Source organism: Hemiscyllium ocellatum, chromosome 34 (assembly GCF_020745735.1).
Source record: "Hemiscyllium ocellatum isolate sHemOce1 chromosome 34, sHemOce1.pat.X.cur, whole genome shotgun sequence".
Lineage (NCBI taxonomy): Eukaryota > Metazoa > Chordata > Chondrichthyes > Orectolobiformes > Hemiscylliidae > Hemiscyllium > Hemiscyllium ocellatum.
The window spans coordinates 13,124,740-13,149,418 of NC_083434.1; the positions used below are offsets into that span (position 1 = coordinate 13,124,740).

A 24,679-nucleotide genomic window follows, 5' to 3' on the forward strand; every position below is an offset into this window, starting at 1 on the left:
ATTGTTAATAGATTATGTCAGTGAAAGACATTTGGTTTACAAGTTCCAGACTAGATCTATTTGGTTAAATTCTGAAGGGGTTACAAGAAGCTGAGAAAGTCTAAGGTCAGTTATATGAAAAATCCATGAAGATGCTATCAGATTCTCATTGGGAATTGAAGACACAGTTAAGTAAAACTCTACATGGGAAAGAAGAGAATTCTCTTTGGTATTTCAGCATTGTAATAAATGCTATTGGAATTAATGATATTAACCCTTTATCATGTGTTTCAAAATCTTTAAACTCATGTTATATGCATTTGGTTAGATTTATTTTACTAGATCTTCATTTATTTTGTGTAATAGTCTTCTGTCTTATTATTAAAAGCAAAACTGCAGCATTGCGCGCTTATATTTCAATGAGAAAACTTTGTTAGCGCCAAATAAGTAATGTGTCAAGCCATATTTCATGATGTGGACGTGCCAGTGTTCAACTGGGGTGGACAAAATCACAACTTTTCACAGCGCTGCTCCTTTGTCCTTTACCCACTTCACCTGACGAAACAGAAGCGCACTAAAAGCTTGTGATTTCAAATAAACCTGTTGGACTAGATCCTGGTCTCGTGTGACTTCTGACCCAAGCCATATTTCAATTTAGGATTTGATTTGTTCTGAAAAAACTTATGAGATCTTAACAATATTGACTTTTCATCAGCAGTTGTGGCCTGTCATCATAGCTGTATCGATAAAAATGAAGTTTGAGAAGCTAGCCTCCTTAGCATGACACAATCTTCTAGCCCTGTACAAATTGCTATTCTTCCTGTACAGCCCATACTAGCATGAAACCTTGTCATGATTGTATGAAGGACCATAAATCATTGTGAAGGCTTCCAACAGTGTGTAACCATTGCTTTTCCTGTTTAATAAATGTTATGAAAGAATGAACTGGTAAGCTGCAGTTGGATGAAACAGGGGATGCGTGCCTCTGTAGCATGACTGCATTTTCTTCAGTAAATGATGAGCTCACCCACTCAGTTCCACCAAAGAGGCTGCCAAACAAGTCCTACTTGGGTTACTACAACTGACACCGCAACATTATGGGACAGCAAAGTTCCTTCTGATGAACAAACTTATTTGCTCACTCCAATGCTGTGGCACTCAAACATCATTTTTTTTAAAAAAAGCATTCAAAGGCTGAGGATGCCACTGGTTAGGCAAGCATTTATTGTTCATCCCTAATTACATTGGTTGGGTGGTCAAGAGTCAATCACTGTGCTATGGATCTGGAGTCACATGTAGACCCAGAACAAGGTGGCAAATTTGAGTTTTTTCCCCTGATTAATGGTCATCATTAGTCTCTTATTTCCCAATTATTACAGAACTCAAAATCCACCACCTATCAATGTGAGATTTGAACATAGGTTTCCAATTTAACAATCTAGCAATAATACCACTAGACTATGACTGTTGCCACATTGTCCAGTTGTCGAGAGCAAAACATCCAAAAATTCAGTGGTACCCTCTGCCTGTAGCATACTGCAATGCACTCCCACACCTGAGCCAGCAGGGGGAAACCTCATATTGAAAAGATATCTTATGGATCTCATTGATCCCAGTGGAAGGTTGTGTTGCATTGCATATAAACTGAATCTCATGGCATGGTATTCTGTACAGATTATAGTATCCTGTACTTAGAATGCTCTAGCAGATGGCACAGTATTGTAACTGTGTCCTATAACATTCTGTTTCCTTGTGAGAAAGGAGCACCTGGCGTGAGTGAAGGTCCTTATGCATTTATCACTTGGCTATTGGTGCTGGGTCCGAGAAGCTACAGTGATAGAATGCAGGTCTGTGCATGTATCAGGAAGTCATGTAGTGTGTTGAACCTGGCTACCCTTGGTTATGGTAATGCGAGAATAGCACAGCATTTGACAGTGAATCTCGGCAACCAAATATGGAGTTAACATGGAGATCTCTGCATCAATGAGCAATCACAATCTTCTCCCGGGTTACTACTTCAGCGGCACTATTACCGTGTCAATGTCTCTTGCTGATCATGGGCTTGAGAATCCAAAAGTTGATCAAGAACAAAAATGTTATTTTTAACAATTGGCATCACCTATGAGAGAAATACGCAACAATAGGTTTGTGTATTCCAGTTGAAACTATGGACATATTGGATCCGGGGGGCCAGGTTAGGTGAAAGGTGTTCAAATTCCACCAGAGAAGCTGATCAACCTGGAATGAACAATTACCAGCACTGGTGGCAAAGCACTCCTAAATTGTTGCAATATTTATTTTCTGCAGGGACATCTGCTCTCCTTACCCATTTGTCACTGTTTATTTTTTGATGAGCTGAGAGCAGTTAGCAAAGCCAATGTTTATTGCCCATTTTTACTCACCCTTGAGAAGGTGCTGGTGAAAGACCCATAAAAACATAAACAGCTGTCCTCTAAAATTGACAAAAAAAATGCCAGAATTGTCACTGCTGTTAAAAACTAGAATAAAAACAAAATCAGCTGCACCATCAAACATTTATCAAACGGTACCAGTTTCAGACATTACAAAGTCACATCGAAATTCTGCAAGCTCTCCTCTCTAATATCTGGAGGCATTTGCCAAAAAATTGGGAGTTGTCCCACTGACGGTTCAAGCAAAAGCCTAAATGGAACCCTACTCACAGAACCCTATGGTTCAGCCAACATGCCAGATATCTCCATCACCATCCTTGGGTATGTCCTGTGGTAGTGTAATCCACCAGAGATGGGCAGTAACATGGTGGAATACAATTGGGAAAAAGTTCTCCAAATTAGCCGAAATTTTCACATCTGAATTAGGAAAATACCGACCTCTACAAATGCAACGTGGGTGGGGGTGTGTAGGGATCAATCCCCACAAAGTTAGATTTTTGGAAGTACCATCACTCCCTGACCCCCTCCACCCCTCTCCTCCTGGTGAGCACCAGGTCTCAGGGCAGGACTTCCAGATTTGATTTATTATTGTCACAAACTAAGTCAGAAGTCACACAACACCAGATTATAGTCCAACAGATTTATTTGAAATCACAAGCTTTTGGAGTGCTGCACCTTCACCTGGTGAAATGTTGTGATTGTACCAGCCTCCACCACTTCCTCTGGCAGATCATCCCATACACGCACCACCCTGTACATAAAACAGTTGCTCCTTACATCCCTTGTAGTCTTTCTCTGCTAACTGTAAACCTATAACCCCACAACCCCCACCCGATCTTTGGACTCCCTTACCCTAGAAAAAAAGACATTGGCTATTGCCTCTATCCAGGCCCCTCATGATTGTATAAACTGATGTTCCAGGTGAAAAAAACCCAGCCTATTTAACATCTCCCAACTCAAATCATCCAATCCCAGCAACATCCTTGTAAATCTTTTCTGAACCATTTCAAGTTTAATAACATCCTTCTTCAAGCAGGAAGACCAGAATTTAAGGCAGTATTTAAAAGTGGCTTGATAGAAGTCCTGTATGGCTGCAACATAAAGTCCAATTCCTATACTCAGTGCACTGACCAATAAAGGCAAGCATACCAAATGCCTTCTTCATCACCCTGTCTACCTGCAACTCTACTTTCAAGGAACTATGAACCTGCACCCCGGGTCTCTTTGCTCAACAACACTCCCCAGTGCTCTATCATTAAGTGTATAAGTCCTGCCCTGATTTGCCTTACCAAAATGCAACACTTCACATTTATGTAAACTAAATTCCATCTGTCACTCCTCTGCCCATCAGCCCATCTGATCAGGGTCCTGTTGTACTCTGAGATAATCTACGTCACTGTCCACTACACCACCAATTTTGGTGTCATCTGCAAACTTACTGACCATATTTCCTATATTCACATCCAAATCATTTATATAACTGATGAAAAGCAGTGGACCAGCACCAATCTTTATGGTCAGTAGCCTCCAATCCGATAAACAACTCTCTACCACCACACTCTGTCTCCTAACTTCAAGTAAAAAATGAGGTCTGCAGATGCTGGAGATCACAGCTGAAAATGTGTTGCTGGTCAAAGCACAGCAGGCCAGGCAGCATCTCAGGAATAGGGAATTCGATGTTTCGAGCATAGAAGGGCTTATGCTCGAAACGTCGAATTCCCTATTCCCGAGATGCTGCCTGGCCTGCTGTGCTTTGACCAGCAACACATTTTCAGCTCCTAACTTCAAACCAATTTATATCCAATTGTCTGTAATTTCCTGTGGTCTTCGGCAGAGCAGTTGCCATACCATGTGATGCATCTATAAAAATTGGTAAAAGCCATAGAACCATTTTGGCTAAGATGGAGATCCTCTCTGGCCAACAATTTAAGAACCTATGAATTCCCATGGCATTAAAATGAAAACAATTTCTTGTTTAGAACCAACTAAAGTGATCTTGAACATCATTCAGAATTACTAAGAGTAAAGAGAATACAGAATGCATTCTAGCAGGGAGTTGTAATGTCCATCACAAAAAGTGATTCAGTAACACCACTAATGATTTAGCTAACCTTATTCTTAAGGGCACTATTGTCAGATTGCAGTTACAGCAGCTAGTGAGAGGACCAAGAGGGAAAAGTTTACCAGAATTAGTCCTCACAAACCTACCTACTGCAAAGGCTTCTGTGCATTACTGTATTTACTGATGTGACTACAGTGCTTGCTCCTGGGTTTACTAGAGGAGACATTTCATTGTGTTGTCTAACATGGCCACTATGCTAAATGTGCAGATTTAGAATTAATCTACCAGTTCAAAATTAAAAATCCATGAGAAGCTGTGGGATATCAGCAGCAAAATTATATTCAACAATAATCTATATAACCCCATGGCTTGGTGCCAATCCTTCACACAATTGCCACTGCATTTCGCACCAAGGAAATCTCTGCTCAAATGGCAGGGGAAACCACTCTGAATGATTTCGATGAATATTATCATCAAGATCAGTTTTATTTGCAGCTGTACTCTGAACTATCAGCTGTTTGCAAAGTTGCGGAAAGTAGAGTCAGGAAAAGATCTACGCAGTGAACCTACAAATGCTTAGTCATGGAAAGGTCTTGCAACAATCTTCTCTTTTGCTCACTCCAAGACGGTTCTGCTGAGAAAGGGAAGTTGGACACTCCCTGACGGAGAGTGAAGTGTGACAATGTAACTTGCATTTCTGAAATGTGGCACAGACCATTTGAATGAACAGATCCTGAAACTTGAGAAAGGTAATATGGTGACTTGTTCATCAGAGATTTGGCACAGTATGTCCAGGAGTTTCAGTCAAAATTCAAACTTCTTGTGGCACATGTGAATAATCGAGATTTTGGACCGTTCCAAATGTAGCAATGCATGAAAGATGATAAACTTGACCATCAGCATCAGTGGTTGGGGAATGTGCTCAGGGAATTTAGATTAGATTAGACTTACAGTGTGGAAACAGGCCCTTCGGCCCAACAAGTCCACACCGACCCGCCGAAGCGAAACCCACCCATACCCCTACATTACCCCTTACCTAACACTACGGGCAATTTAGCATGGCCAATTCACCTGACCCGCACATCTTTGGACTGTGGGAGGAAACCGGAGCACCCGGAGGAAACCCACGCAGACACGGGGAGAACGTGCAAACTCCACAGTCAGTCGCCTGAGTCGGGAATTGAACCCGGGTCTTCAGGCGCTGTGAGGCAGCAGTGCTAACCACTGTGCCACCGTGCCGCCCACCGCGGAGATGGAATATTGCATGCAATTCTGGTCTCCTTCCTATCGGAAAGATGTTGTGAAACTTGAAAGAGTTCAGAAAAGATTTACAAGGATGTTGCCAGGGTTGGAGGATCTGAGCTACAGGGAGGCTGAACAGGCTGGGGCTGTTTTCCCTGGAGTGTTGGAGGCTGAGGGGTGACCTTATAGAGGTTTACAAAATTATGAGAGGTATGAATAGGATAAATAGACAAAGTCTTTTCCCTGGGGTGGGAGAGTCCAGATCGAGAGGGCATAGGTTTAGGGTGAGAGGGGAAAGATATAAAAGAGACCTAAGGGGCAACTTTTTCACACAGAGGGTGGTATGTGTATGGAATGAGCTGCCAGAGGAAGTGGTGGAAGCTGGTACAATTGCAACATTTAAGAGGCATTTGGATGGGTATATGAATAGGAAGGGTTTGGAGGGATATGTGCCGGGTGCTGACAGGTGGAACTAGATTGGGTTGGGTTATCTGGTCAGCATGGACGGGTTGGACCAAAGGGTCTGTTTCCATGCTGCACACCTCTATGACTCTATGAGTGCTTCCCCAATTTTAAAAGTTTTTGACTCATTTTACTTTATGCAAGATCCATTAAACTTTGACACCTAATTCTTGACTATGAAACTTCACTTATCCAGTGTGGCTTCCCTGGATAAGTATAGTTTCAAAGTGGATTTGCTTTTGATTCAAAGTCAGAAAAATCATGACCTGAAAAATGGATCTGTCTGGATGCCGAAGAACTGCCTTTTGAAGGAAACGGGCTAATGATTCTCTACCTAGGCATCGCAAAGCTGTTTCTGATATTCAGCTCAAGATGACTCTATGTATCCACTTTTTCTATGACAACTTTCATTAAGTCAAACTATCAGTCACAGACACGAGCATGATCCAGAGGTAGTGCCGAAATTACCAGTTTGTGAAAAGCCTTTGCCCAATTTCAGCACAAAAGAAAATGATTGCAAAGTGATGCAACAAAACATTTAAATTTACAATTATGAATACAATATTTTTTACTATTTTTGTATTTACATGTGACAGCAAATATATTTTGCTGTTAAGTAATAGTTAGTAATTTTACTATGCATTATTCCTAAATTTGCAGTCCTTCAGTGTATTTGTCTTGATTTCTGACAGTGTAAAAGATTGTGCACATGTTTTATTAATATTGTACATACACCTTGTATGACAAAAGTTTAGTCAGCAACAAAATCCTTTTAGACAACACTGGTCTACAAGATGCACTAGAGTAACTTTCCAAGAATACTTTAACATCATCTTCAAAATCTACTACTTAAAAAGATAAGGCCAATACAGGTACACCACCTCTGGGAAGTAAGCCTACAAATCACACACCATCCTAACTTGGAATTATATTGCTGTTCCTTCACTGATACTGTGGTAAAAATCCTGTAACTTTCATCCTAATGACATTGTTGGTGTATCCAGTGGCAGTGGCTCAGCACCCCATTCTTCAGAGATGAGAGATAGCAACAAATGATCACTTCCAGCAAAACTCCCATCCCATGAATACATAAATGTTTATATATCAAGATAAATAAATATATCCACAGTTTGAATACTTCAACACCAATAAGTAATGTTGAATGAGGTTCAAAGCTCATGTAATCTTAACATATAAATAGCAACAATGAGGCATCCCGGCAAGCTATCTATAAAGATTAATATGTTTCTAAAAGGTTACATATGCTGGAAATCTGAAACTAACAGACAGGTTTGAAAACAAACAGCATGTCAATCAACATCTGTGGAGAAATGTCATGGACCTAAAACAGACTATTCATGCATTGTTACCTGACATGTAAATCCAGGTTTTTGTGTATTTGAAGGTTCTGCTCAAGTTCATTTTCCACGTATGAGAACCATCCTTAACGAACCAGGCAGTCCAAGATTATAAATTATTATTGCAATGCAAGTGTGAAGTCTTTTGAACCAGAAACAATAAATAGGCAAAATTTAAAACTTCTCCAAAATATCTGTGGGATCTGTTATTGTTATTAAAAACATTTGAAAAGCACTTTTACAAGTGGGCATCAATTATACAAGAACGAACTGTTCCTTTCTTAGATTATAAATGATGTGATCTAATGACACTTGGCCAAGAAGCACCACAACCAGGGCAGAAGTCAAGATATGGACACAAAACTCCTTCTTACTCAATGACACCCAACTACAAAAAGCAATCAGCTAAACATCTTTGGATGCAATCTGCACAATGGCCAATAAATGGATAGTCCCATGCTCAAACGATAGGATTATCTTTCTGACACTAAGCATGTAACAATAACAACTCAATAATGCTTCATTTCTGCAAAATGACAGGACATCATTTTCTGAGGGTTTCAGGAAGTTTAACAGTATGAATAAGGTATTATAGTTAGAATATATTGCAATGGATAGGTTGGGATTTTTTCACTAGAGCGTGGGAAGTTGAGGGGTGATCTTTATAAAATCATGCAGGACACAGAAAAGGTAATAGCAAAGGTCTTGTCCTTATTCTGTGGAGTTCAAAACTCGGGGGCATATTTTTAAGATGAGAGGAGAAAGTATTAAAAAAGGACATGAGGGGCAACTTTTCTTTAAACACAAAGAGTAGTTTGTATGTGGAATGAACTGCCAGAGGAAGTAGTGGATGCAGATACAGTTACAATATTTAAAAGGCAGTTGGATAAGTACACAAATACAAACGATTTGGAAGGGTATGGGTCAAATACTGGCACGTGGGACTAGTTTGGTTTTGGAACATGGCCTGTGTGAACTAGTTGAACCCAAAGGTCTGTTTCCATGCTGTATGACTGTTTGACTGTATAATCCAATGGGCTGCAGTTCTGAGGTATATCAAATTTTAACCTGATTGTAATAAACTAAATGAGATTGCTGCAGTTACTACTTCAATGCACCTTTAGGTCTTCTGTATCTTTCAAAGACACAGTCTCTCATCATCCCTGCAAAAGATCTAGTAAACAAAGGAACACACTGTCGGCTACAATAAATAAAGCACTAAATAAAAGAAATAAATAATAATTTTAATATAGAAAAATTATTGGCAACATCAAGGTATTTATAATTATAAGATCTATTAGCATAATCAAGCTGAATGCTCTTACAAGCAGTTTTGATTTTATCAAACGTTTTACAAACAGAACAGAACAATGAACTATTGCAAGTTTGGTTACTTCATATGTAGCACAAGCAGTTGAGCCATTCACTGTGATTTCAATCACTTATAGGGTTAGCTTTATTCTTCAATGAAATAATTTGCCACTGTAATTGTACTGGATGATCATTCTCCCAGTGCAGCCCCCCTTCTTGGCCTTCTGTGCGTTCTTCATTTAACTAAAGTGAAGCATAAGTGAAACACTACTCCTTCAAGGGGCTCTAGTCAGGATGTGGTAAGCCTGCCTTTGTCAGAATATTCAGCCTTTTAACTCTTAATCTGTCATCAGTCCAAACCAACCACTTAGAGCTGTAAATTTCAAAATCTATTACATTACAAATCCAAAGATTGGAATTTGTGACCATGGGTCACACATTTTGCTATTTGCTAAGGCAAAGAAAACCAATAGAATAATTGCTTTGGTGACAGGGGTAAAAATGTCACTTGGCCATGGGCAAGTATGTAAAACGATATGGTAGATCAGCTTTAAATAACAATGGATAACTATAGATTGTAAAGCAACAGTGTTAGTATTTCAACAATCTAACCAAAAATATCTTTATTACTCAGCTTCAAAATTTCACCAACAATTCTCTTTAGAAAATGAGAGATCATTTATACATACATATACCATTCTCAGTGAAAATGTCCAAAGATCATAGGACAATTACACTGTTTGAGGGAAAAAAACTCAAGTTGGCAAATGACAGCAATGCCTGCATACTACAGGCACCCAAGTGACCCAGGTGTTGCAGCTAGAATTGGGGAAGGTTCAGTGGTTGTTCAGTGCATGGATCTCTGCATAATAAGCAATCATGCTTCATTAAACCATTTCATTCATTAAATCTTCAGATGAATGGTCGTGAGATTGAGACCACTCAGATACAAACTACTGGTTCTTTTGTTTTCCACCCCTGTACAACATCAAGTGTTTTTTTTAGCATCTCTCACTTCCAAAATACTTCATTTATGCTGAGTCACTACTGCTCTTTCTTGGGCTGCTGGTGACTGGGTGCTGGGTTAGAGGAGTTGGCCTTCAAAGAGGTTGTCTGCATAATACTCTTCCGCTTCTTGACTGCCAGAATTGGCAACACGATGGCACACAGAATGTGAAAATGAAAATAAATCGACCTTATAAAATCAAAAGAGAGAATTTATTCAGACATTTTCTGCAACACAAAGTCAAAAGGCACAGCAAAATAACATCACACATGACAACGATCCTGAAATTTAACTTATATACTACCAATTTCCAGTTAAGGTGAATTCTTCGAAGAAATACAAGGTCAACGCTATAACAGAATTTTCCAGAATAGCCAGGGAATACTTCACTGCAATACATCACGTTGTGACCAAGATCTTGCAAACGTATCAAGTGGTTAGGTACCCGGGATCAAATAACGTTCACCTCAGCCACAAGCAACAGGTGGTGCTATAACTAACATTGATTTGAAATAATGAGAAAAAACCAGGATTTCTGCCTGTAATCATGTGTTATTGACCTCTCTTCATCCTCACTGAAAAAGAGCATAAAACCATTAGGATGTAGGAGCAGAACTAGGTCTTTTGACCCACTGAGTCTGTTCTGCCATTCATGTTACTTCTGATAATCCTTAACTTTACTTTCCTGCTTCATTCCCAAGTAGAAATCTGTCTCAGCCTTGAATATATTTAACGACTCAGCCTCAACAGCCCTCTGCACAATTCTACAGATTCACTATCCTTGGAAAGAAAAATAATTCTCATCTGTCTAAAACGGGCAACCCTTACTCTGAGATTGAGGCTTCTGGTCCTAAATTTTCCCATAAGGGGAAACAACTTTTTCAAATCTACTCTGTCAAGCTCCCAAAGGATGTTTCCCTTCATTCTTCTAAACTCCAATGAGTACAGGCCAAACATACTCAAACTCTCCTCAGACAATCTCTCCATATGCAGGATTAATCTAGTGACTGCCTCTAATATCAGCTTATTTTTTTCTTAAATAAGGAGATAAAACTGTTCACAATTTTCCATGTGTGGTCTGCCTAGGGGCTAATCTGGTTTCCCATTATTCTTTCCTGAACCTCATTTTAACCTCCCCATTTTTATCCTCCATTCTCCTTGAAATAAAAACCAACATTTAATCTGCCTTCTCAATTGCCCATTGAACTTGATGCTAGCTTTTTTATGATTCATGCACGAGATCCTCCAAAGTTCTTTGTGCTGCAGCTTTCTGTAATCTTTCTCTATTTAAAGAATATTTCTCTCCTATTCTTCCTGCCAGTGTATAACCTCATTTTCCCACAATATACTCCATCAGGCAAGGTTTTGCCCACTCACATACCTATCTATAACCTGTTGTAAACTTTTGTGTTCTCCTCACTGCTGGTCTTCCCATCTAATTTTGTGTCATCTGCAAATCTGGCAATAGCACATTCACTTACCTCATCCAAGTCATCAATATAGAGTGTAAATAATTGTGGCCTAGTGCTGATTCCTGTGGCACTCTTAGTGAGAGGTTGTCATCCTGAAAATGCCTGCCTGTATCCCACTCTGTTTTCTGTTAGTTAAGTAATCCTTTATCCATGCTAATATAGTACATCCAACCCTATTATCTCTGATCTTATTAAGCAGCCTTGTGTGCAGTACCTTTGGAAATCCAAACATATTACATTCACTGCTTCCTCTTCATCTATCCTACTTGTTACTTCCTCAAATGAATTCTAATAAATTTGATTTCTCCTTTATGAAGCAATGCTGACTATACTTATATCATCCTTTCTAAATGCTTTGCTACTGCATCCTTTATGACAGATGATAATAGACATTTCTGGTTACCTATTTTTGACTGTCTCCCTTTTTGAATAAAGGAGTTAAATGGACAGTTTTCCAATCCTCTGGGATTTTTCAAGAACCTAAGGTTTCATGGGAGATTATTATCAGTGCACCCACCATCTGTGGAGCGACTTCTATTAAAATCTTCAGATACATCCCATCAGGTCCAGGGGACTTATCAACATTTAGCACTAATTTCCCAAGTACTTTGTCTTTGGTGACATTTTGTTATGATTATTCTCCCTCGTCCTTGATTATATAGTGTTTTTTGGAATGCTATTAATGCGTTCTACCATGAAAACTGATGCAATTCACCTCCTCTGCCATTTTTTAGTTTCCCATTATTATTTCCACAATCTCATCGTCTAAGAAGCCTACATTCTCTGTGGTGTCTCTCTTCCTCCTTGTATATTGAAAGAAGGCCTTGTTTGCCCTCATAGTTTATTTTCTTTTTTTTTGGTAACTTTTGCCTTCACTTTTAAAACTTTCCAATCCTGACTTTCCACTAATCTTTGCCTTATAGTATTTTTTATTTCTTTCAGATTGTTGCTTAACTTCCATAGTTAACCATGGCCAGTTTGTCCCCTTTCTAAGTCCCTCTTCTTCACAGGAATATATTTTGCTGAGTTATGAATTCCTAAGCACCTGCCACTGTTCCTCAATCATATACAACTTTTGCTAAACTGCTTTCACAGTCCACTCCAACCAATGCTGCCCTCATTCCTATGTAATTACTTTTATTTAAGTTTAGCACAGTTGCTTCTGACCCTAACCGGCCAAAATCTACCGTTTTAAAAATACTATAGAATAGCTACTTGTAGGAAGCCTATAGATTATCAGTGTCTTTTCCCTCCTGTTATTTCTTAATACTAACCATATGTATTCTGCATCATTCAGCCCAAGATTATTTCTTCCTTTCGTACTCATTCCATCTCAATTGAACATGGATAGTCTACTATTCTTCGCTTTCTTACCATCCTTTTGTAAAGTTGTACATCCCTGAATAGTTAGTTTCTAACTTTGTTCCCTTGATAACTACATCTCAATGACGGTAAGATCATACTGATTAACCTCTACTTTTCAATACATTTGGTTTGTTCTGAATACTATGCAGTTAGGTAAAGAACCATTTAAAAAGTCTGTGGCTCTGATGTGATTCCGAAATGCAATTTCGGACAGTGCTTTGCGCTTTGCCACTTGGGTTTGGAGAGTATTAATATTAGTATCCAGAAGCAAAAACATTTTTCGATAGACTCCAAATGAAAACTACACAGAAATATTGAAGCAAAGCACAAATTCAGAAATTTTAAAAAATAATACAAGTCTGTTTGGGGTTTGATCCTAAATAGCAATCCAATTTTCAGAGGGTTAAATTGGCAACTATGAGGAGCTTAGATAACATATATCTAAACTGGAACTGATCACATCCAGTTAAGTTAAAACAGAGCTGTATCACCTTGGGTTTCACTTTTGTTTACAAATGCTAAATCTTTTGGCCAGAAAACCTGAAGAGCTGCCAGCTCTTTGTATTTACAAGCAAGTTATGTGTCGACAATGTTTTTTATTTTGGTCTGTTGCATTCTAAATTAAGTGAGGAATCAACTTGGAACACTGCAATCCATGGGATGCCTCACAATTATCTCAAGCAACGTCAAAATTAAATGTTTGTATGGTCTCCAATAAAGCCTTCTCAAGAGGTATGACACAACAGAAGAACTACCTGGTATACCAAGGTACAACTGAGTTTCTCACTCACATCTAGCAGTTATTTATCCAGGACAGGGTTTGCAAATTGAAAGGTCACGCAGCTGCCATCAAAGCACAGTTTATAGTTGAAAAAAAGGGACAAAAAAAATGCAGCTCTATTACTTGTTCATGAAGCAGTTAAATTGCGTGCAGCTGCTCTGCATTTTACATTCTCTTGTACAAACTGTAAACAGCTTCCAAAAGAGCACTGAATACAGATACGATGCAGGTCGATTTGCCACATATACAAGATAATAAATTCACTCTACAGCAATAATAATCCGCATCCAAGTTAAAATGCCTTTGGGATGAGCAAGGTTTCCACTGAGAACTGAGAAATGTGGAGGGTGGGCTTTGTGGTCCAATGCTTGACATCCGAGTTGTTTTCCACCACAATTTGTAACCGCATGCCCTGGCACATTCCTCACTTTGCCACGATCCTCAAGCCATGGAATCAAATCTGGTTCAATGAGGAATGCAGAAGAGAATAATCCAGGAATAGCATGAGAGTTATCTGAAAATATGATACTAAACTGTTAAAACTTCAACTCATGACTACATGTGTTATAGAACATGAGCAGAATGCTATAGACAGAGCTACGTAATTATGACCGACAGATCAAATCAAAGCTGCAGTCTTGGTACATCTCTACATAATTTAGTGTGGATCACGAGACAGCTAACAGGGTGCAGGAGGTTCCATTTATCTGGCAAACAACAGAACACGAGCATAAAAAATGTAGGTGAACTATCTGCAAACATCTTCTGGGCGAGCTACCTCATAGAATCCCCTACAGTATGGAAACAGGCCGTTTGGCCCAACAACAAGTCCACACCAACCCTTCGAAAAGTAACCCTCCCAAACCCATTCCCCTACCCTATTACTCTATATTTACCCCTGATTAATGCACCTATACTACACATCCCTAAACACAATGGACTATTTAGCATGGGCAATTCACCTAACCTGCACATCTTTTTAGATTGTGGAAGGAAACCGGAAAATCCGGACGAAATCCAAGCAGACACAGGAAGAATGTGCAAACTGCACACAGACAGTTACCTGAGGCTGATCGCACCTGGGTCCCCTGCGCTGTGAGGCAACAGTGCTAACCACTGAGCTACTGTGCTGACCTCAGCTTCCTCATGAGGCCCCATCTTCACAGAAGCTAGACTCATACCAATTATCTGAAGAAGCAAGTGAACAAACTGGATGTACCTAAGGTCAAAACAACCCAGCAGAAATGTTGAAGATAAGTGCTCCAGAACTAGCTATTGCTCTAGTGAAGTTGTTTCAACACAGCTACAACACTGATATCTATCTGAAAAAGTGGATTAATTACTCAAGAATGGCCAGTTCACAAAAGGTAGGACAATTCCAATTTTTGCTGCTACTGACCAAGTTGGTTCATCCTCAATCAGCAAACATCAACAGTGCTATCAAGCAGTCAACAATAAATTACCAATGCTTGAGTTGTGGATCTCATATCCTATTGTCCCAATGACTCATTATAGCCTTGATGTAAATAGGGTAAAGGGTCTGAATCTAGAGATGAGATAAGAATACTTGCTCTTGACATCAGCTCAACTTTTAAGAGTGCCACAACAAAGAATCTAAGTGAAATTAAACTGACTTACAATCTGGAAAAAAAATGCTCCACTGATTGGAGTTACACATAGCATGAAGGGAGACAGTTGTGATTGTTAGAGACCCAGCATCTCACTCTAGGGATCAGGTTGTAGTAGCTCCGCCAATAAGAGACAATCCAACCCATTTATTTTTGGCATTCATATCACTGAATCTTCCACATTCAACATTCTGGACTTTACCATTGATAACAAACTAAAATGCAACAGCCATATCAATACAGTGGCACAACAGCATCAGAAGCTGAGAATTCTTTACCAAGTAATTCACCTCCTGACTTCCCAAGACTGGTCAGCCATCTGCAACTCTAACAAGACTCATGAACCCCAGCATCATGCAGGACAAAGTAACCTACTTGAATGGCACTCTACCCACAATCTTACCCTGTCCACCACAATGGCACGAATGTGTACCATTTGTAAAATGCACTGTAACAATTCAGCAACCTCCTTCGACAGCACCTTCCAAACCAAGCATTTCTACCTAGAAGGACAAGAGCAGATGCATGGGATCACCACCATACACCGGTTAGTCCACCTTCAAGCCACAATGACATTGAGTATCACTGGGTCGAAAACCTTGAATTCCTTTCCTAACCGTTTAGTGGATGTACCAGCAACAGATGGACTGCTTCAGTCTCAAAGTCAACTAAGGATAGGTACTAAATGAAGCCTAGATGTCCACGCCATGATTTTTTTTAAAATGGAAGCAGCTCTGGGAATATAGAATTTTAAATAGACCAAGGAACAAATTCCTTGTGAGGCAATTTGCTGCCACTATTTGGGACAGTTTAAACTTCCATGACATGATGTTGGCACCAGGAGGCAAACGAGAGTGAAGTACCAAGTTGTACAGAATACCAGGAGACTAAATTGTACGATAGTAAGAAATGCTAAATTATCAGATAGTTTCAGGGTTAGGGGGAAAAGTCAAAATTAGGATTACTGTCCATTTATGTGGATGTGCTGGAGGTTGTTGATAGCTTCCTATTTCCAGGCTCCACAAATAACACCAAAATGTCACTTGAACTTGAAATCAATACAAATATCACAAAAGCTGCCTCTACTTGTTCCAGAGTCGAAGAGTGTGGAAAAGCACAGCCAATCAGGCAGCATCGAGAAGCAGCAGAGTCAATGTTTCGAGCATATGCTCTTCATCAGCTCTTCAACCTAGTTCCAGGTTGAGTGAAAGATTGTGGAATGACAGCAACTTGATGGATAACACTTTGCTCTGCAAGGTATGGAAACACAAAAATTGAAAACTTGAGTTCACCAATCCTCCCTCCTTGGTACACTCCTCCACAGTTGTGAGACGTGGGCATCATGTACCAGTCAGGAGAGAAGGGTGACAGTTTCCACTTTCACTCCCTCAGACATATTCTCAGTATCTCTTGTAAAGACAAAGTCACCAACTCTCGGGTTCCACACATTCCTTACTTAGCTAAGCCAAAATTATCTGCATTGGCTTGGCCATGTTGATGATGGATGACACCCTACAAAAGACCTTTAGTACTGTAAATAAGCCACAAGATCACAACTTCCTGGGTGTCTATGCCTTCTCCATAAGAACACCTGCAAGCAAGTGATGAAGATGGTAGTTATTAACACTTACAACTGGGAGACACAGTCACTAAAGGCAGTGATCTCTTGGGACTGTTTGTATGAAGGACATTGGAAAACTTGAACAGAAGCAAAAAGGTCAGCTGGCTGAAGAGAGAGCCCAGGGAGGACAGAGGCCAGCGAATTATGCTCCTTTGCTGCAAAATTGTTACACAAGATTGGAACTCCTGAGTCACAACAAAGTTGACCATTACAGAAAGCTTTCAACAATATGTAAATAAGCAGAGTGCGGTAAATAAAGTATGATTGGTAAGGTGCAGGTGCAGATAGCTATGTTCAAATATGATATGCTTACAAAGGAGAATTGCTCAAAGAAGGGCAGGACTGGATATTAAATATTTCTATGTACAAGGTGTTCAGAAAAGATGGGTAAAGGCAGGAAAGGAGCAGGGTGGCAGAATTGATTAAGTACATTGAAGTGCCAATGCAGGAGGATGTTTCAGTGATCAAGGAAAAGAATCTACTTGACTAGAATTAAAGAATTAAAAAGTTGCCATTATGTTGCTTGACATAGCATACAGATGATGGTAGAAGATCTCAGATTAGAAAGTGCTATCCAGATAATGGTGGAAGCTGAAGTGAGAATACAGCTCGAGATAGTGACAAGAAAAGAAAACCAATCTGTCTTCAAGAAACTCATCATACTTTGTTAATTTTCTAAGAACACCCAAAACAAATCATGTTAAACAGACATAAAATGGTTATAAATTATTTGATGCTCGAGGCTACTGTTCCAGATAAGGAATTTTAAAAAAGAAGCAAATAGGAAAAAATGTTCAGTTTCATTACCCTATGCAACATTTCGAAGGAAGTGGAACATTCCCAGGATATGTGCAAGAGTCAAAGGCAGAAGTTGAACCACAGAATTAATCATGCTTAGGTGCATGAGAAAGTTAACACCATTCAGCAGGCACGTTTGGGAGAAAATTCAGAGTACAAGGCATTTCTTCATGGGAATCTGTACCAATACTTCAAGGTCAGGTTTACATCTGTGATTGTAATTTTGTCAGGTTCAATGTTAACCAAAAGAATTCAAAAAAGGAGGACAGGATCAGAAACACACTACCTTCTCTGACATAAGTTTGGGGACCTAAAAACCCTCAATGGGAAACAAACCTCCACAGCAACACTGATACCAGAGGACATGATCAGCAAAATGCATCCAGGATTAAAGATCCACCAAAATTCCATTGTGGCAATGAGCTGTACTTGGATATTTTGTCCTCAAGCAGCAGACTTTAAACCCAAATAATCAGTCATTTACAAGGACACACGCAGGGTTTTGGTAAACCTATGTTACTTATTTGAAACAATTGTATGAACAAAACGACTAGAAAAACGTTTGCATCAGGATGTTGAAGAGGGCAGTTAGTACCTGATATATTGATAAGGTTCCCCATGGTAGGCTCATTCAGAAAGTAAAGAAGCATGGGATACAGAGACATCTGGCCAACTGGATACAACACTGGCTGGCACATAGAAGGCAGAGGGTGGTGGTAGATGGAACGTATTCAGCCTGGAGCTCGGTGACCAGTGGTGTTCCACAGGGATCAGGTTCTGGGACCTCGTCTCTTTGTGATTTTTATAAATGAGGAAGTGGAAGGGTGGGTTAGTACGTTTGCCGATGTCAGCAAAGGTTGGTAGTGTTGTGGATAGTGTGGAGGGCTGTTGTAGGTTGCAGTGAGACAGGATGCAGAACTAGGCTGATAAGTGGCAGATGGAGATCAACCTGGAAAAGTGTGAAGTGATTCATTTCGGAAAGTCGAATTTGAATGCAGAATACAGAATTACAGGCAGGATTCTTGGTAGTGTGGAGAAATAGAAGGATTTTGGGGTCCACGTCCTTAGCTCCCTCAAACTTGCCACCCGGTTCGATAGAGTTGTTAAAAAGGTATATGGTGCATTAGCTTTCATTAATAGGGAGTTTGAGTTTAAGAGCCATGAGGTTATAGTGCAGCGCTAGTGTGTCCTGGTTAGACAGCACTTGGAATATTGGGCAGCACGGTGGCTCAGAGGTTAGCACTGCTGCCTCACACTGCCAGGGACCTGCGTTCAATTCCAACCTCGGGTGACTGTCTGTGTGGAGTTTGCACATTTTCCCCATGTGTCTGCGTGGGTTTCCTCTGGGTGCTCCAGTTTCCTCTCACAATCCAAACATGTACAAGTTAGTTGAATTGGTCATAGTGTTCAGGGATGTATAGGTTATGTGCATTAGTCGGGGTAAATATAGAATAATGGGTCTGGGTGGGTTAATCTTTGAAGGGCCAATGTGGACTTGTAGGGCTGAAGAGCCTGCTTCCACACTGTAGGGATTCGAATCAATTCTATTGTGTTCATTTCTGGTTGCCTCATTATAGGAAAGATGTAGAAGCTTTGGAGAGGGTGCAGAGGAGATTTACCAGGATGCTGCCTGGCCTGGAGGGCATGTTGTATGAAGAAAGATTGAGTGAGCTAGGGCTTTTCTCATTGGAGTAAAAAAGAATGAGAGGTGACTTGATAGAGGTGTGCAAAATGTTGAGAGGCATAGGTTGAGTGGATAGCCAGAGATATTTTTCACATGGCGGAAATGTTTGTCATGAGGGGGCATAATTTTAAGATGATTGGACGAAGGTTTTGGGGAGATGTCAGAGGTAGGCTATTTACTCAAAGTGGATGGTGTGTGGAATGCACTGCAAGCTGTGGTAGTACAGTCAGATATATTAGGGACATTTAAACAATTCTTGGATAGGCCCATGGAAGATAGTGCACTGAAGGGTATATAGGTCTGATTAGATTAGATTAGATTACTTACAGTGTGGAAACAGGCCCTTCGGCCCAACAAGTCCACACCGACCCGCCGAAGCGACAACCCACCCATACCCCTACATATACCCCTTACCTAACACTACGGGCAATTTAGCATGGCCAATTCACCTGACCCACACATCTTTGATCTTACAGTAGGATAGAAGGTCGGTACAACATCGAGGGCCGAAGGGCCTGTACTGTGCTATACTGTTCTGTGTTCTATTGTGATGCCATCCATCAGGATATAAAGAAGTGCAAACAAAATGCAGGGAAACTCAGCAGGTCTGGCAGTATATGTGAAGAGGGAAACAGCATTATCACTTTGAATCCCTGCTGAATTTCTTTTTTTTCACAAATGCTGCCAGACGTGTTGAGTTTCTCCAGTATTTTCTGCATTTATTCAAGATTTTTAGCATCCACAATATTTTGCTTTAATTAGGATATAAAAGAATCCTGGGAGGAGCTAACCAATCCTACATTTGTTATCAATGCTCTACATTAATGTCAGTAGTAGTAGGAATAATGTGAATTCATTCTTAAATTTAGCCTGGTATCTCACAAGAGGCCATCATGCATCTCAGATGTAATGTAACCAGTTATTAACATGCATGCAATGAATGGGTTTACTCTTCATCAGGATTAAGCACATCTCCTGCCAAAGATTTCATGTGGGTATCCTTCTTCATATGATATCAGTTATTGAGACAAAGTCTAGCAAGAAGGATTGGTGGTAGTGAAACTCCTAAAGCACTTAGCCCCAATACTGGAACAACTTGCCTCCACCTACCGAGGGCAACTGGTCACCTGCACCCCCAAAAAATTAATAAGACTAAGATAAACTGTTGATCATTTAACTATTTAGGTTTCCATTTCTATTGTGCACAAAACTGAACCATCATACTACTCAAGAAACAATGAATATAGGCTGTCTATTTTCACATATGAATTTACAATTGTGTACATTTCTTCTAGAGAATGCTGTAGATGGAAAAATTTTCACAAAACGAAAACTCTTGCAGGTACAATGTCTGACTAATTTCAGTGCTTTATTTTTGTTACTTGGGAACAAACAAAATCAGACAATACATCTACTTACTTGTAGAATTTGATTGTGGGTTCTGTACCCAAGAGGAGGAAAGGTGTTACTATGTAGCAGAGGGCCAGTTGAGTAAAAACCCAAGTCATAACATCATAGCCAATTTTCATCTTCCTGGAAGAAAGGAAGTAATGTCTGAAGTTGCTTCTCATCTAAAGGGCAGGAGAAATGCAAATGAGAATGGACTGAACACAAGATTCAACAAAATTAAATGCACTTCAAAGTTTAATTGTTAGGAAAACATAGCAAAGTGGCCACCCAAATTAGTACTTCTTATTCCAAACAATTTAAATGACACGAATATGGTTAAAAAATATTGGAGGTTATAACTGCCAATTAAAATGCCTTTATTCTCTACCTTCAATGTATTCAAGACAAACAGAAATGTTCAAACTAAAATAAACATCCAAATTAAATTACGTTAGATAGTTACTATTGCCTCATATTGCTAAATCTTAAATACAATTATCATTTCAGAATTGGGCAGCACGGTGGCTCAGTGGTTAGCACTGCTGCCTCACAGCACCAGGGACTCGGGTTTGATTCCCATCTCGGGCGACTCTCTGCGTGGAGTTTGCACATTCTTCCAGTGTCTGCGTGGGTTTCCTCCGGGTACTCCAGTTTCCTTCCACAATCCAAAAATGTGCAGGTCAGGTGAATTGGCCATGCTAAATTGCCAAAGTGCATTAGTCAGGTGTAAATGTGGGGAAATGGGTCTGGATGGGGTGTTCTTTGGAGGATGGGTGTGGAGTGGTTGAACTGAAGGGCCTGTTTCCATACTGTAGGGAATCTAATCTAATCTAAGAATTGATGTCTACACACTTACATCTAATGACAACTTGTACAAAACAATTACAAGCAGGTATAATTTGCTTTAAACATCCTCCAATTTGTAGTAAATCAACTCATTGCTTGGTTAATGGAAAATCTCAAGACTGTTGTCATGTGATAGAAACTTGCTAATGAGAGGAAACACTTGGAAGTACCTTACGAATTCACAAGGACAGGCTAGGGCCATATCAATCTGGGATCAATACCAGAGAGAGAGAGAGCACGAGAGTGCGAGCAAGAGCGACATACACAGAGATTTTGTCTCAAAAAAAAAATCAACTCCAGCACAGAAGTGGAGCCTTTTTCTTGTAGCCACAGGTTATAATTTTTAGGAAAGGAGCTGAACCACATCTTCAGCTGGAAAAGCCAGATTTCTGCTGTTACTTTGGTCGAACTATTACAGATTCATTACCTGACATTTTCAACTTCTATTTCAGTAAACTGACAGAGAACTTTCAGGCCTACAAGAGTTCCAACGATCATCTTAGAGAAATTGGTCGAAGACTGACTTTCGGGATTTTAAGAAATCCAAGTGCCTGTTACAGATTTTAGAAATCATCAACTTTTGTCGATGAGGAGCGAGCATTTACTGTGATTACATTTTGGGTGTTGTGCAAAACAATCACTTATCCTTTTTTTTGATTTAAACTTACGAGAAAGCCTGTTTTGAATTTGTTTTTTTTAAATGCACAATACTCAAGGAGCTCCTTGGATGAAAAATAGGGCTCAAGAGCAAGTCTGCCGAATGATTATAAATGTTCCTACAGGTTTGTGAAGAAAAAAAAGATTGATAAACACAAATGTACGCCCCTTACAGTCAGAGACAGGAGATATGAACTAAGAAATGGCTGACCAACTGCATACATATCAAAAACAGAAACTAGTGGAAAATCTCAGCAGGTCTGACAGCTCTGTGGCGAGAAATCATTTAATGTCCAGGGAACCTTCTTCAGTTCCGATTTCTCTCTACAGATGCTAACAGACGTGCTGAGATTTTCCACCAATTTCTGTTACTGTTTCAGATTTCCAGTATCCACAGTTCTTTCAGTTTTACTTTATCAACTGTATACATACTTCAGTTATGTCATCACAAAGGAAGATACAAATAAAAAACAAGAAATGCTGGGGACACGGGATAGATTAGATTAGATTACTTACAGTGTGGAAACAGGCCCTTCGGCCCAACAAGTCCACACAGACCTTCCGAAGAGCAACCCACCCAGACCCACTCCCCTACATTTACCACTTCACCTAACACTACGGGCAATTTAGCATGGCCTCTCAAGACAGAGTACCTGAAGCAAATTAGTATGAGTAGAAAAAAAATGTTTTGATGGGTTTGAAAGCCAGGGCCTGATAACCTATATCACAGAGTATATAAGGAAATGGCCCTAGATATCGTGGATCCATTGCTGGTCATCTTTCAAGATTTTATCAACTCGAACAGTTCCTGTACATTTGAGGGCAGCTAATGTAACCCCTCTATTTAAAAAGTGAGATACAGAGAAAAAAACTGAAATATAGACTAGTCAGGCTGACGACAGTTATGGAAAAAATGTTAGAGCCTAGTACAATGATGTCATAGATAATCTTTTAGAAAACAGTGGCAGAATTGAACACAGTTAGCCTGGATTTATTAAAGAGAAATGATGCTTGACAGATCTACTGGAGTTCTTTGAGGGATTTAACTCGTAGAGTTGATGAGGTGGTGTCAGTGGATGTGGTTTATTTGGACTTTAGAAGGCTTTTGACAAAGTCCCACATAGGAAATTAGCATTTAAAATTACAGAACATGGGACTGGGGAAAGTGTGTTGAGATGGACAGTAAACTGGTTGGCAAATAGGAATCAAGTAGGCCTTTTTCCAAATGGCAGGCAATGACTTGCGGGTACCATAGAGATCATTGGTAAGACCCAACTATTCACAATATGCATTAATGATTTAGATAAAGGAATGAAATTTAATATCTACAAAATTACAGAAGGTAAAAAACTGAGTGGGAAGATGAGAGAGTGGGCAAATGCATGGTTGTTGCAGCATAATGTGAATAAATGTGAGGCTATCATTTAAGTAGCAGAAACAGGAAGACGGATTATTATCTGAATTACTATAAATTGAGAGAGATGAATGTACAACAAGGTTTGGGTGTTTTTGTACATTAGTCGCTGGAGATAAACATGCAGGTGCAGAAGGCAGTAAAGAAGATCTTTGTTGAGAGAGGATTTGCATACAGGAGCAAGGATGTCTTGTTGCAATTATACAGGGTCTTGGTGAGACCATACCTGGAATGTTTGTGCAGTTTTGATCTCCTTACCTGAGGAAGGATGTTTTTGCTATAGAGGGAGAGCAAAGGTTTACCAGATTGATTCCTGGGATGGCAGGACTGATGTATGATGAGAGACTGAATTGGTGAGAATATTAGCTGGAGTTCAGAAAAATGAGGAAGGATCTTTATAGAAGCCCAGAAAATTCTAATATTAGAAAGCATTGATGCAAGAAAAATGTTCCTGATGGTGGTGGAATCCAGAGCCAATGGTCACAGTCAAGATACAGGGTAGTCATGGCTGATAGCTAAGTTCGGTGTCCATAAGAGGGCCTCAGCCGGGACGTTGGTTCATGTCACACTACAGGTGACTACCACTGCACCACACACACACACACACACACACACGCAGACACTCTCACACACTTCTACATTCCCACATTCTCATAGACTTAGACCCTTGTACACTCACACATATACACTCTCTCACAGACACTTACAACCCCCACCCAGAAATGTATACATACACACATGTGAATTTGTACTTGCACAGTTACACTGTACTTTTCTCAAAAACTGCATAAATCCATTTAAGACTCTGTTAACTCATTTTTTAGATTGAATCAGTCTAAACATTATGGCACAGACAACAGCACACAGGGGGCTAACATTTTATCTGGGCTGACACCAATTGTTAAAGTTAACCTGAGAATGTAATTTTTAAAGAAAGTTTTGTGATTTACATATGAACGAAGTGAAACTAACATGATCATTCTAACAGACGAGAGACTTAACAAACAATCCAGGTCTTTTTCAATGTATAATTTCAGTTACATCACACTGTAAACTTTTGCTATAAATTCTGTGTCTTACAATTGTGTACTCTGCAACCACCTGATGAAGGAGCGGCGCTCCGAAAGCTAGTGCTACCTGTTGGACTATAACCTGATTTTTAACTTTGTACACCCCAGTCCAACACAGGCATC

At 39.8% G+C, this 24,679-nt stretch overlaps 1 protein-coding gene across 3 annotated transcripts in view; it reads right to left on the reverse strand.

The window, feature by feature from the left end:
* Positions 1–8,783: 8,783 nt before the first annotated feature.
* The window catches only part of mboat1 (membrane bound O-acyltransferase domain containing 1), a 127,737-nt gene continuing 111,841 nt past the window's right edge, over positions 8,784–24,679 (reverse strand). For all 3 annotated transcript variants that reach the window (XM_060849880.1, XM_060849879.1, XM_060849881.1), the window contains 2 exons: positions 20,600–20,751; positions 8,784–10,020 (listed from right to left, as the gene is read on the reverse strand). In XM_060849880.1, coding sequence (XP_060705863.1) covers positions 9,870–10,020; positions 20,600–20,751 — 303 coding nt within the window. In that variant the 3' untranslated portion in view covers positions 8,784–9,869. The remainder of the gene's footprint in view (positions 10,021–20,599; positions 20,752–24,679) is intronic.